Raw genomic sequence first — 14757 nt, forward strand, 5'->3', positions numbered from 1 at the left:
TGCCTCCTGCCTTTAGGAGTGATCTGGAGTCTGGAGAGATGGCTTAGTGGCTAAGACCATTTGAGTGTTCTTCCAGAGGCCTGCAGTTTGATTCCCAGAACCCACAGAGTGGCCCACATACAGACAAAACATCCATACACATAAAATAAAATTTAAAGCATAAAAAAAAAAAAAATTGTACCAGCAAGATGGCTCAGGGGATAAAGGCACCTGCTGCCACACCTGACGACCGGAGTTTGATCCCCAGGGGATGGCAGGAACCAACTCTCAAAAGTTGTCTTCCCATCGCCACAGCAGGCTACATGTTGGTATGCAAACACACTCGTGCATGCAGTTAGGCACGCATGTGTACACACTGTGCCATTCCAAACATCCAGCTCTGGTGAAGCAGGTCTCTATCCAGCTTCAGCAGGAGGATCACACGTTCAGGGCCAGTCCGCACAACTTAGATCTTGTTGAAAGAAATGGGGTTCCTTCTGTTGTTTGGTTTCTTGGTTTTTGTTGTTTTTCGAGACAGGGGTTCTCTGTATAGCCCTGGCTGTCCTGGAACTCACTCTCTAGACCAGGCTGGCCTTGAACTCAGAGATCCACCTGCCTCTGCCTCCCTAGTGCTGGGACCAGAGGCGTATGCCACCACCAAAGGTGTGTGTGGAGGAACTGGGAATCACAGTGTAGAGCACTTGCCTAGCATGAGACCTAGGCTTAATCCCCTGCACCCACAATAAAGCTATTCTCAGCCACAAGCTGGAGAGTGACCCTAAATGCTAACCAGGCTTTAGAAAATCAAGTCAAGAGCAGGGACTTTGTCCTGCTTCAAAGCTTGGTGTCCCTCCACTTGACAGCTTTATGACCTCAGGCAACCTGGTCTTCCTTGGCTTTCTCCACGAAAATAGAATCATCAAGCAGATAGTGTGGAATCCAGCATCTGCCCTGTGCTGTAAGCAGGACCCAGCTCCGCGGCTCACTCACTCTTTTCCAGTCAAACTTCACATGCTGAGCAGAAGGAAAACATGACACGATTGGGATTTCACTCAAGAATGTGTCTTTATTGAAGAATTTGTAAGAAAAAAGGATGGACCCTCTGTAAAAAGAGGAGATGTTGCCTCCAAACAGCAGGGAGGAATGAGACCTGGGCGGCTTCCCAGAAGCCGGTGTTTCCGGCATGACTGGCTTCCGTGGCCTGGCAAGACTAGAGTGTGTCACTATAGCCAACAATTCTTACCCACCCCTTCCCAGAGCTCCCCCTCCCCTCCCCAACCCAAGACTCCCTACAGCCATTTACCAATGGCTTCATGAAGACCCAGGAATAGAGGTTTCAGGCTTGTCTCTTAAACGGGTCAAAGTGGGTTTTGCTTTGGAAAATTCACAGGAATGTAGAATGGTTTGAGCTCTTTTAGTCCAACAAAGGGTAAGTACATCCTGCCCCTGTGAAGGGAAGTGGAACAAAGAACCCCCTCCTGAAGTGCATACTTGTCGGGCAAACAGACTGTCGGTCTGCTCTTTATTAGCATGAACAATGGAAATAAGGTTAGAAGAATATATAACATTGGTTTAAAAGTCACTGAGTTCCAGGGGCAGAGGGAGCACCCTGCCTTTCTCATTCCAGCAGGTGTTCCTCTTGGCTGCCCGAGTCCTAGAGATGCTTATTCTTCTCCAGCTGGGAGATTGTCTTCAATCCGCCTGATGAACCTCATCCTGATTTCTGTCACGCCATCTCCCTTCAGAGTGTCCTGGACAAACTTGGCCTCCACAGCCATCTGGACCTGAAGAACAGAATGGACAGATGCCAAACCACAGCCTCTGAGGAACCCCTCAGAGTGAGGCTAGATCAGAAATGCCCATGGAGAGTGTGTATGTGCATAAAAATGACTAAAATTCAGACATAAACTATACAAATAAAAAAAAAAACTTCCAATAATTTTTTAAAAGGGACTAATTCCCACAGGCACAGGATTGCCAGCCCCAATATTCCATCTGACACCAAAGACAATGGTCTCAGCTAAATGTGGTGTTGCTTACCTGTAATCTCAACACTTGGGAGGCAGGGGTTAGAGACAAATTTGAAGATAGCCTGGTCTATATATTAAATTCCAAGCTAATTGGGGCTAGAGCGAGGCTATTTCAAAAGAAAAGAGAAAAAGGGCCTCAGTCCACTAGACTGTGATGCAGGAACCAATGTGGGAATGGGCTGCCCTGCTCACAGCAGCACTGTCATGCCTGCCAGAAAGGAAGGACCATGACCAGGCAGAGGAGACTAACTCAGATCCTGTCTCAGCAGCAGTATTCCCTTGGGCAGCAAGGGGGTGGAAGCCAAAGCCCTTTCCTCTCCTTCCTTTAGCCAAGCATTTACCAAGCAGCCACCAGCTCAGAGGCTGTGGAAGGTTAAGGAGCCGCACTCACCATCTCCAAGGCTCCTCGCAACACCCCACACAAGAGATTAGAGTAAATGAGGGATGAGTGGTTATCAGGAAGCTCCACAAAGTCCACCAACGGGTTGTTTTCTAAGATGAGGGAGAATTCATCGCCAGCTGGGCTCCAGTTTGTGATACTTGGAGTGATGCCCAAGTACATCTTGAAGGCCACCTGTCAGGGAACACACAACAGCACTGTGGGGACAGTGACAGAACTATACAACTGGGAAGGTGTCAGAGGACAGATCTTTAGAGATCTGGGAAGAGAGAAGTGCCTGTGCGGGACTGCCTTTCTCCTTCAGCACCACACAATTCAGCACTCACTCAGTATCTGAATGAGGAGAGTTATTTTTGCTTTATTTCTTCTTTCTGGAGACAGTCCCACACTGTAGCTCAGGCTGGCCTGGGGCTAACCGCTTAGCCTACATTAACCCTGAATTTGCAGTGATTGTCTTTGTCTTCTCAGTGCTGGAATTATAGGCCTGAGTCACTTCTGGCCCAAGATGCATACTCTCAACCCCCACAATACTCCGCTCCACATTCAGAGTGGAGGAGATTGGGCTTTCATTTCAGTGACGCAGACACACTGCTGGCTTTGTCTGTTTGTAGGTAGGATCTTGCTATGTAGTCATGGCTGATCTATAATTCACTATGCAGACCAGGCTGACTACAAACTTCCTGTGACTCTGCTGTCTGTCTTCCAAGCACTGGGATCACAGGCATCTCCCACCACATTCAACTACGGTGGGGCCGTAATGTACAAGAAAGACCCTGGTCATTCCTGCCTGGTGGTTATTCCCAGACCACCAGGAAAGTGTCTTTGGTCCAAAGAGCTGCCTGCCTAACCAGTCTTTTGGGAGACAGTGAGAGTGGTAGGCAATGGTAACTTCAGTGGGGCCAGGTGGCCCAGGTAAATGACCTTAGCAATGACATCAGCGGTTTCCCGAAAGTCATGACATCTTCCAACATTTGAGCGTGCCAAGAAGTCTTCAATCAGTCGGACTCCAATGTTATAGCCCCTTGGAAAGAAATCAGAGAACGGATCATTAAGGGGTCAAAATGTCTTCTATCTAAACATAAGGCTGTTGTCTGCTCAAGGAGGAGATGGGGGGTAACACGCGCACGCCCTCCTAAATGAGGACAGCGCAGACACGTGTGCTGGGAGCCTGTTGCTTTCCTCATGTGAGAGAGGCACTTACATTCTGTCCAGCTGCTTGTTCACATCTTCATCATTTTCATAGTCCTTGCACAGCTGGGTGACAAGGGCTCCGTAAGTGAGGGTGAAGAGCTCAGAGCTCTGAAAGAGATGCAGAGGGCCATCACGACCAAGCAGCACAAAAGGTTCAGTGAGGGTCTGGATCAGGCTAGTCACAAGCACTGGGATGCAAGGGAAGGCCATCTGGGTGCCTGAGGACATCGCCCCTGTGGAGTGGTCGGCATGACAGGACCGCAGCTGCACCACTGCAAACTGGCCGTAGAAGGCACACCCATGCGCACTCATCTTCCAACACAGCAGTGGCCTCTGCCAACCCACTCTCTGCCACCTCTGCCAGTTTGGGCCACCTGAACCTGGAGTGCAAGAAACAGTCACTGGATTCTGTGATAGGCAGAGCCAGGGCACACACCTTCACCAGCTTCTGTGTGGGGGCAGGTGTGACCAATGACTTCCCCTTAGAGAGGGTCCTGGCATGGAGTCAGGCTGCACCCACAAGGCTTGTGTTCTTTGCTACTCGTGGGAGGAGCTGGAAACTGTGGGAGAGCCTGGGCAGCAGAGGAGGAAGTTCCAGAGAGCCTGATACCCTAAAGACAATTTCTCTTCAAAGTCACCAGCATGGGAAAAAATTAATGATCCTTTGACACACTGCTATAATTATTTCTAAAAAGTGGGTACATCTAAGAAGAACAAATATGGGGGGTTCATGTGCTAAGGGTTCTTAACAGTTCTTACGGCTTCTCTAGAATGCCTGGGTTTGGTTCCTAGACCCCACAACTGGAGACTCACATCTGCCTATAACTCCATTTCCAGAAGGTCCCAACACCCTCTAGCCTCAGCAGCCACCTGCATGTGCACGGTATGCACAGACTCATGCAGGCACACATACAAGATAATAATAAATAATCTTTACAAATAAAACAATAATATGGGCACTAGTGGCACAAGCCTTTAATCCCAGCCCTCGGGAGGTGGATCTCTGAGTTCCAGGCCAAACTGGTCTACAGAGAAACCCTGTCTCAAAAAACTACAATAATGGGGCTGGAGAGATGGCTCAGAAGTTAAGAGCACTGACTGCTCCTCCAGAGATCCTGAGTTCAATTCCCAGCAACCACATGGTGGCTCACAACCATCTATAATGAGATCTGGTGCCCTCTTCTGGCATGCAGGTACAACGTTGTATAAATAATTAATAAACATTTTAAAAAAACTACAATAATAATAATAATAATAAATTTTAAATGTAACCAAATTGTGTATGTTCAAGCACACCTGTTATGTCTGTGGGCCGCAGAGATCAAACTGTAAGACTTGGCAGCAATCACCTTTCTTTACCTACTGAGCCATTGCACCAGCCCAGGAATACACATTTTGTATACCTGGAACTCCAGGCTGATTCAAACTGGTTTCTATTACTGTGCTGGCTATGTTTTTTTGTCAGCTTGGCACAAGCTAGGGTCATCTGGAAAGAGGGAACCTCAATTGAGAAAATGCTTCATCAGATTGTAGTGGGGACATTTTCTTGACTAATAAACTTTAACATTTAAAAAATACTTATGTGTGTAAGGGCGACTGCCTGCATGCAAGCATGTGATACCATGTGCATGCCTGTTGCCTGTGGAGGGCAGAAGTGGGCAAACACTAACTTCAGTTCCAAAAGTTAGTATTTACCCTAGGGAACCATCCATATGTTGTGACCCACCCTATGGATAGGAGCTAAGACCCGAACCTCCAAGGTTCAGGCAAAAGCAACAAGCTCTGTTGACCGTTGAGTCACTTCTCTAGCCCCTGGACTGACTTGGGAGGGCCTAGCCTACTGTCAGTGCTGACATGGTCCTGGGTTGTATGAAAAAGAGCAAGCCAGTAAACAGCACTCCTTCCTCCTTGGTCTGTGCTTCACCTCCTGCCTACATCTTCCTGCCCTGACTTCCCTCAGTGCTGGACTGTGACTGGATCATGCAAGCCAAATAAACCATTTCCTCCCCAGGCTGCTTCTACTCATGGTCTTTATCGCATCAACAGAAAGCAAAGTAGGACAGCAAATTGGTTCCAGAAGTGGGACACTGCTGTGGCAGGCCTACCATGTTAAAAAACACACAGTTTTTAAGGTAGAGAGTCTTTCTTTTCTCTCTCTCTCTCTCTCTCTCTCTCTTTGTTTTGTTTTGTTTTTGGAGACAGGATTTTTGGAAACCCTGGACTGGCATAGACCAGGCTGGACTTAAACTCATAGAGATCCTCCTGCCTCTGCCTCCTGAGTGCTACGATTAAAGGTGTGTGCCACCACGCCTGACTGGTAAGGTGGAGAATCTTGCCGGACAGACAGTTCAGTAGTTAAGTGCACATACTACTTTTTAAGAAACTTACGCTTAGTCCCAAGTACCCACATCAGAAGGCTCACAAGCACCTGTAACTCCAAGTTTAAGAGAATCTAAGACCTCTGGCCTCCTTGGGTTCCTACGCTCACATGCATATACCCACCAAAGACAGACACATATACACATACTTTAAAATAATATTAAATCTTTAAAAGAAAGAAAGGAAGGAAGGAAGGAAGGAAGGAGGGAAGGAAGGAAGAAAGAAAGAAAGAAAGAAAGGAAGGAGGAAGGAGGGAAAGAAAGAAATCAATCAATCAATCAATCAATCCTGCCAGGACTGGGTAGTTTGGTTCAGCTCAGAGTACTTGTCTAGCAAGCACTGAGGGTGATCCACATGCACACACACTGAAAATAGAAAAACGAGGCCAGCAAGATGTCCCAGCAGGTAAACACCTTAGCCAACACACCTGATGATCTGAGTTTGATCCCTTGGCTCTACTTGGTGGAAAAAGAACGAATCCTCTGAACTGTCCCCTGACTCCCACATCAGGCACCGTGGCGCATATGTGTGCACACACGTAAGTAAATAAATGTAAAACACATTTAGAGAAACCAAAGCCACATATGATTTCAATGTGGCTAGTGAGTTCTACCTGGCTTGGTGATGCAGCTCAGTGGTACAGTACTTTCTGCATGTGCGCGCGCACACACACACACACACACACACACACACACACACACCAACCAAGAAACAGAAGTGTATATGAAAGGAACTGCAAATACTAGGACTCCAGAACAAAAATACCAAGACTGCCAGGCACTACTGGAGCTGAAGTGAGAACTGTGTTTGTGTCTGTCCTGCTGGGCATGCCAGGCAAGGGTTCTCACACTGAGGTACATCCCCAGCCCTGAGAAACACATTGAACAGCACATTTAGTCCAATGGATTCCCTCAGAAATAGGACTGCACAACAACAACAACAACAACAAAATCAACGATCCAGCAAGATCCACTGAGCTACTCCCTTCTGAAGAGAGCCTTGTCAGAGGAAGTCACTCTGTGACTCTAAGACTTCTGAGAAAACCAGACGTGGTGGTGGTGGTGGTGGTGGTGGTGCATGGCTTTAATCCCAGTGCTTAGGAGACAGAGGCAGGTGGATCTCTGTGAATTCAAGGCCAGCCTGGTGTACAAAGGGAGTCCAGGAAAGCCAGGACTGTTATACAGAGAAACCCTGTCTTGAAAAAAAAAAAAAAAAAAAAGACTTCTAAGAAAAAAATTCAAAGCATTAAGGCCTAGAACCCTACAACCTTGTGTTCCTCCCATATCACATGCCTTGCACTGCAAAAACAATGCTTTCTTCTTCTTCTTCTTCTTCTTCTCTCTCTCTCTCTCTCTCTCTCTCTCTCTCTCTCTCATTATGCAACCCTAGGTGCCCTGAAATTTACTGTGTTGATCAGGCTGAATTCACAGAGATCCACCTGCCTCTGCCTTCTAAGTACTAGGATTAAAGGTATCCACCACCAAGCCTGGCCAGAACCGGCTACTTTTCATTAGCTCATAAAAACTCAGTTAAGCAGAAGGGGCAGTAATCAATCCAGAAGAGACATTGAGACCAGAATGAGGAATGATCAGCTCAAGGTTAAACAGCTAAGTAATGAAAAAGTAGTCTGGGGGGACAAAACCCAAATGTGTCCCAGGCAACGCTCAGTGTATCCACACTACCCCACAACTGCAATATTAATAAGCCCCCTCAATTAAAACAAATCTTAGCTGCACTGAGTCAAAGAAAATCAATGTTGGGAGCAGGAAGCTCTCTGAACTCAACTAAAACAGTCAGACCAGGGCAGCTTCAGGAGATATATTTGCCAAATATGGCAACTGAAAGGAAGCTATTAAGGAGGGAGTGATTTTTTAGTAAAGTCAAGGGTTTGGCACTAGAATGGCCTGAGCATGAATGGATGGAGACAATCCAGCAGTTACCAGTCCGGAGAGTTGGCCCGAGTGCATTAAATCAGGGGAGCTTTCCGTCCATTATTAATGAGGCTTTGGGATAAAGACTCCAAGAGCTCCGCCCATCATGATTGCCATGGTGTGCAAACCACAGTGTTATTAAGCTCCTTACACAGGCAGCTCCCCAGTTCACCAGCAAGAAAAGGCAAGGTCCTGGACAGTTGTGTTCAACACTGAACAGTTATGCTGGACTCTGGGAATGGGGTCCCGGGCTCAGGTTCTCCACGCCTCCCATTAATACGCAAGTCTATCTCCAGCTTCAGTTATGGCTAGCCTGTTTAGAACAGTGAGCAAACTGAATATAAAACTTAAAGGTCTTCATTCTTTTAAAATAGAAGTGATGCAGGGCTAGAGAGAGAGCTTGGCGGTTAGGAGCAATGGCTGTTATTCCAGAAGCCCTGGGTTCAATTCCCACATGTAGGCTTGAAGGCTCTCAGCTGTCTACAATTCCCACCCTAGGGGATCCAATGCTCTCTTCCGGCTTCCTCAGGCACCAGACACACACACACGGTATGCAGACATACATGCTGGTAAAACACTCACACATAAACTAAATAAAATAGAAGCAGGGCTATGGTACAGTTAAAAGCAAAACAAACACCGGGAAAGGCTCACTAAGGAGGTACTGTGTACAGACCTGTACACAGAGGCTAAGAACTCCACCTAGAGGGCCACATGACAGTGTCACAGTGTACTGTCAGCTTCACATACATTTCAATTCACCCTCAGAACAGCCCTACAAGCTGTCACTACTACCTTACTAAAGCTAGATATTTTCAAAAGATGCTGAAGCTGGTGCTCAGAACAACGCAGAAACTGAAGATACAGCTCAGTGGTGGGCACTGGTCCCCCATGTGCTTAGGCCCTGAGTCAGCCCCCAGCACTAAGGGGAACGGGGGTGTCAGCAAATAAGCAATGAAACAGGACCCTGTCCAGGCCACTAAAACAATCCTGTTGTTGGGACATTTCTATCTATGTCACATGGCACATGCTTACTAAGGTTAAAGTCTAGGGCTTCATCCCTGCATCTACCATTGTACCTAACAAGGAACTCTGCACACAGCTCAGGTAAAGTTTGCTGGAGATGGACTGTTTCTGTTAGCAGGGACTGAAACAAAAGACATCAGATTGCCTGGGTACATTAGCCATTTAGGTCTTGGAAGGTTTATGTGAAATACAGTGATTATGTGCTCAAAGCTGGGTAACCTGGGAGAGGGCCACCAGAGGGGTATCATCCCCAAACAGAAGAAAGAGGAGCAGGTCAAAACCAGATACTTTGGCTCAGTAGGGCAGAGGTGCCTGCTGCCATGCCTGATGATCTAAGTCAGATCCCCAGAAACCACATGGTGGAGAAAACTGACTCCTGTAAGTTGTCCTCTGACCTCCACAAATACTGCAGCACACCCTCCCTGTGCTGGCTAATTTTATATCAACTTGACACGAGCTAGAGTCATCTGAAAGAAATATCGGCTGAGAAAATGCCTCCGCAAGACTGTAAGGCATTTCCCCTCTCTTCTTCACACCAGATTTCTCTCTGTAGCCTTGGCTGGCCTGGACTTGATCTGTAAACCAGGCTAGCCTTGAACTCAAGAGATCAGCCTGCCTCTGCCTCCCTGAGTGCTGGGATTACAGGCACATGTTCAAATTTTCTTGGTTAATGATTGGAGGAGGGCCTACCTATTGTAGGTGGTACCATCCCTGGGCTGATGATTCCAGGTTCTAAAAGACAGCAGGCTGAGCAAGCCAGGATGAACAAGAAGTAAGCAGCATTCCCTTGTGGCTTCTACATCAACTCCTGCCTCCAGGTTCCTGGCCTGCTTGAGTTCCTGCCCTCACTGTTATAAGTTAGAAGCAAGCCTGGATACATCGGAAAACCTTGTTTCAGGAACACATAGGTGGCCACAGGGATCATGAGGCAAGCCCTGAGTAGGTATCAGCGGGAACTGAGTACAAAAATGTATTCCCATGGGCGGTGGTGGTGCACACCTTTGACTGCAGAACTCAGGAGGCAGAGGCAGGTAGATCTCTGTGAGTTTGAGGCCAGCCTGATCTATAGATCAAATTCCAGGACAGCCAAGGCTACACAGAGAAACTCTGTCTAAAGAAAACAAAAACAAAAAATAATAAAATAAAAAGAACGAAACAAAGAAAAGAAAAAATGCATTCCTTAATTTTTTTCATTCAATGGATAGACTGCTCAGTGGCAGGCATTGTTCTAGATGCTAGGACTGGAATACTGAAAGGAACAAATCCTTGTTCCCCTTGAGTTCCCACTCCCACGGGGCAGATAGAAAAACAAGTAGCTTGGGGGATGGGGTAGAGCACAGCTTTAGTCCAAGCACTCTAGACAGAAACAGGTGTATTTCTGAGTTCGAGGCCAGCCTGATCTACACAGCTGGGGCTACACAGAGAAAACTTGTCTCAAAGAAACAAAAACAAAACAAGTAAACACAGGATTTATAATGAGATACTTAAAACAAAACAAAACAAAAACAACAACAGTGCTATGAGGAAACCAGCCTGGAGAAAAAGGACAGAGAACCAGTCAGGTGTCCAGGAAAGACCTCTCTCAGGCCATAGGATCTGAGCATGTGTGAATGAAGGAGTACAAATGGGGGCAGGCTGTTCAGTCAGAGGCAGCGGCAGCTGTAGAAAGAAGTCTTGAGGGCAGGCCTGGCCTCTCTGGTTACCACACAAGAATACTGGAAGGGGTGACTGCAGATATATACTAAAGGGATGCTAAATATTTCAATCCTGGGGCTGGACAGATGGCTTAGAAGTTAAGAATCCTTACTGCTCTTGCAGAGGACCCAGGTTCAGTTCCTGACATCCCATCAGGTGACACATAACTACCTGTGACCCCAGTTCCGGGGGAGTCAATATACTCTTGGCCCCAAGAGCACCTGCACTCAGGTGGTGTACATAAACTCACGCTGGCACACACAGAGATACATAAAATAAAAACAAGGGGGCTGGAGAGAGAGGAATGGCTCAGAGGTTAAGAGCACTGGCTGCTCTTCCAGAGGACCTGGGTTCAATTCCCAGCAACCACAGGGTGGTTCACAATCATCTGTAATGAGATCTGGTGCCCTCTTCTGGCAGCATGAAGACAGAGCACTCGTATACATAAAATAAATAAATAAATCTTTAAAATAAAAACAATAAACAACTCACAGAGATAAAAATAAACTTAAAAAAATAATACTTCAATACTACCAGGTATGGTGGCAAGTGCCTTTAATTCCAGCAATTGGGATGCAGAGGTAGGAGGATCTCTGTGGTTTCCAGGCTAGCTTGCTTTATATAACAAGTTTAACAAACAGAAACAAACAACATTAATACTGATTCCAGGGGATAACAAACAAATACTGATAACAAGACACAAAGACTAAGGATTAAGTATCGCTGCTCCTATCACCAAGGAAACACCATCCCCTTAATTTAATAGCATTAGCCAGGCATGGCAGCACAAGCCTGTGATCCCAGCACTTGGGAGGGCAGAAGCAGGTAGAGCTCTCTGTAAATTCAAAGACAGCCAGGGCTCTGTTACACAGAGAAATTCTGTCTCTGTCTCGGAAAAAGAAAAAAATTAACACTATCCCATCTAATCTTAAGTATCACTGTCCCCATCTCATAGCTTAAGAAACTAAGGATCAACTGAAAATGCCAAGGCATTTTTCTCCAACATGATGTTTTTCTATCACAATAGTCTCAACTACTGTTGTTTCTTCCAAAAATCCCCTCGTGTGTGTGTGTGTGTGTGTGTGTGTATACTGCTTAGCTACATCCTCAGTCCTCTGAAAGTAATTTTTAGTCATCCACAGAATATGTTAAAAAAAACCACAAATCCCTGGAAAATGTAAATGAATACATGTGTATGGTGGACTGTTTTTGTTTTTGCATATTGCGTTTGAAGTGCCAGGATCAAACCTAGCTTCAGTCACTGAGTAAGTGTTTGTGTATTTAATATTTGTGCAGAGATGATTCATCACTATCAGCAGTTTCTCAAAAGTGGTCTGAGAGAGAAAGGGTTAAGAACTAGCCTAGAGCTGGATATGGTGGCTCACACCTTTGATCCCAGCAATCAGGGGGCCAGAAACAGGTGGATCTCTGAGTTCAGGCCAGTCTGGTCTACAGGACAGCCAGGGCTACACAGAAAATCCCTTTCTCAAAGAACAAAAAACTAGCCCGGAATAACGGGGCTTCCATTTGTGGTGGTTGTTCCTGGTATAAGACAAGAAGGCACGAGGAAAGCCCAATCATCTGTCTAGAGCAGAGTACATAGGTTCCCCAGGTACATCTACCCACTACGTACCCTTAGATTGCCTGGTGAAGTCTGAACTCAGAGTTTCCTGCATATGCATTCTTCCGCTGAGCTACATCTCTAACCTGATGCAGGCACACCCCACTCCCATCTGTGCGTATTAAGAAAAGTGTCAAGTAGCCCAGGCTGGCCTCCGTCTTATGGACTAAGGACAACCTTGAATCCCTCCCTGATGCTCTTCCTCTATCATCCCAGGACTGGGATTACAGGCACTCATGACCAAGCTCCGTTTACGTGGTGCTGGGAATTAAACCCGGGGCCCTGTGCATGCTAAGCAGACACTCTACCAACTTGAGCCACATCTCCATCCCCAGACGCTCCATTTTAAGCTCCAAAACAAAGTTCTGCAAAAGAATACGAAAGAAAGAAAGAAAGAAAGAAAGAAAGAAAGAAAGAAAGAAAGAAAGAAAGAAAGAAAGAATATGAAAGACGGACCAGGAAAGCCTCTTAGCTTGGAGAAAACGGATTATCCACCTTACTCTCCAGCCCCAGCCCAGCCTTTTTCGATTACACACTGTCCCACTACTCCCAGGCGGGGAAAAGAACCAGCTATCCTCTCAACCATTAGAGGGGCCACTTGCTCATGCTTTTATGTGTTAGATGGCAAGTTCCCTTCTGACAAGACCACTATCTAAGCTAGTTTCACAACGCCCATACTGTATACCCAGTAGTCGAAAATATTCACTCTGGAGGTGGAGAGAGGCATAGGTTCAAATCCTAACTCTTCCTAAGTGTACACCTGGACGTCACATAACCTTCCCTGAGCTGTAATTGGCCATTAACATTATCCACCTAGTAGGGTTACCCTGTGGTAATGACAAAATGTAAGCAACAGCCAAGCACCAAACACACAATAAGAGTAAGTGGTTGTTACTGTTATTGATTACCGTCGCTGTTGTTGGTCTAGGACAGAGTTGCACTCGACCCGGGTTGGGGAGACAACTCAGGGGTTCTCCAACCTGTCCCAGCCCAGGACGCCTAGGGACTGCCCCACCTTGGGGCCGGCCCATCCCACAGCTCACAGCAGGACTCGGAGAACCTGCACCAGGCCCCTTCCCAGGAAGCTTCAATTCCGCCCGGGGGTCACGCGCTCAGAGTTACCATTTTCTTGTTCTCGGTGCCACGGTTCGCCTGCCTCGACATGGTGCCCACCGCGCAGCGCCGCTTCGCCTCCCCTCGTCACAGCCCTGATCCCGGACCCCTGAAGGCGCCGATTCGACCCAGCCGCGGCCGCTCAGCGTCTAGAACTGACCGGGCCCGCCTTACTGCGCCTGCGCAGTCTGGCGCGGAGCACCACGGGACTTGTGGTTCGGTCCGCCAAAGTCAGGCTACAGCATCGGACATTTCCACCGGAAGTCCCGCCCCTTGTTCAGCGAGCACTACAGCTCCCCGACTGCTGCAAACGCCCGGCTGGCTGCGCCACTCTGGCCACTAGGTGGCATCCGCACCTTGTGGCAGTCCTGTTATTGTTCACAGAGTGTCCTTATTTTCCTCCCCCACGACTGGCTCTGAGATGCTCTGCAAATTCCTCTCCTGGATTGGTCTTGGAAAGTCCCTATTTTAAACTGTCTTCTGTTGCTGCGGTTCAGCTTCAGAAGCTCCCAGGACGTCCTGGAAAACTTGCAGTGGCTCACACGGAGCTCTAAGTTCATTATAAAAAGTTTGAATGACCACGTACGGACGCTGTGTCAGGCTAGTTAATGGCTTTCTCTTCCAACTGCCATCTGTTCTCAAACCCCAAACGCAGCCAGGCCCGGCATCCTACCACCTGTGGCCCAATGATCCAGTCTTTTAAATAAGTTCCAAGTCACTCATCACTTTCTCACCCTCCCTTCTCGAGAACCGCCTAGTTCCCAGAGAACAAAGATGCCAGCTGTGGTGGCAGTCAGTGCTGAGTTCTAATCCCAGGCTTGCCATGTGAGGCCAGGTGCTGGAGTCCTCTCTGTTGCTGGAAAGATTGATGAGACATGAGCACAGATTCTGCATACAGAAAAGACAGAGGGTAAATGTGATTCCCTTCCAACTATGCTATGAAGACAGTCCAACCAATCCAAACACAGCCCAATAAATGCTGAGGATTGCGAATATGCTGGCTGACCAAACCCTCCTTACCAATCGCCAAGGCAAAGTCCTGTAGTCATGGACCACAGCTCCAGCCATCTCTCCTTAGTGGTCAGCCCTGAGGGTGCTGGGGTGGGAAGGACGTCTCATTTCCACCTGCTCGCCTGACTCTGCAGCAGCTGCAGACTCGGTGCTCCTCACCACCCAGCCTTCGCCATGACAACTGGTCTGTCCAGCCAGCTAGGCTGAGAGAAGGCTTGAGGGGCCGAGGGTTCTCCCAGTCGCTCCCTGAGGGTGTAGGGCTGGTCATTATTATACCCTTCTCCTGGTGGCACAGACATTCTGGGGCCTCCCTGGAGGCAGGGATCTCTGATTCTCTGATTCGAGGGGCTACATGACAATGTACGGAAGGGGGTATGGGAA

General features: G+C 47.6%; 1 protein-coding gene across 1 annotated transcript; it reads right to left on the bottom strand.

Moving 5' to 3' along the window:
- Window positions 1-1025: 1025 nt before the first annotated feature.
- Window positions 1026-13550, bottom strand: Trappc3 (trafficking protein particle complex subunit 3). The gene is made up of 5 exons (XM_021646640.2): window positions 13375-13550; window positions 3611-3708; window positions 3331-3430; window positions 2401-2583; window positions 1026-1763 (listed from the first exon to the last, which is right to left on the bottom strand). Exons 1-5 carry the CDS (start codon window positions 13414-13416, stop codon window positions 1644-1646), a joined length of 543 nt encoding a protein of 180 aa, XP_021502315.1. The 5' UTR covers window positions 13417-13550; the 3' UTR covers window positions 1026-1643.
- Between the last annotated feature and the right edge of the window lie 1207 nt (window positions 13551-14757).

This window comes from Meriones unguiculatus, chromosome 3, assembly GCF_030254825.1.
Source record: "Meriones unguiculatus strain TT.TT164.6M chromosome 3, Bangor_MerUng_6.1, whole genome shotgun sequence".
Taxonomy (NCBI): Eukaryota; Metazoa; Chordata; class Mammalia; order Rodentia; family Muridae; genus Meriones; species Meriones unguiculatus.

What these genes read in the sequence shown, in the direction of transcription:
- Trappc3 (XM_021646640.2), bottom strand. Translation starts at nt 13,416, where the DNA reads ATGTCGAGGCAGGCGAACCGTGGCACCGAGAACAAGAAAATG. An exon ending in CCGCTGATGTCATTGCTAAG is followed by an intron (nt 2,584 to 3,330) that starts GTCATTTACCTG and finishes GTTCCCTGACAG; the next exon opens with GTGGCCTTCAAGATGTACTT. An exon ending in TGCGAGGAGCCTTGGAGATG is followed by an intron (nt 1,764 to 2,400) that starts GTGAGTGCGGCT and finishes TCTGTTCTTCAG; the next exon opens with GTCCAGATGGCTGTGGAGGC.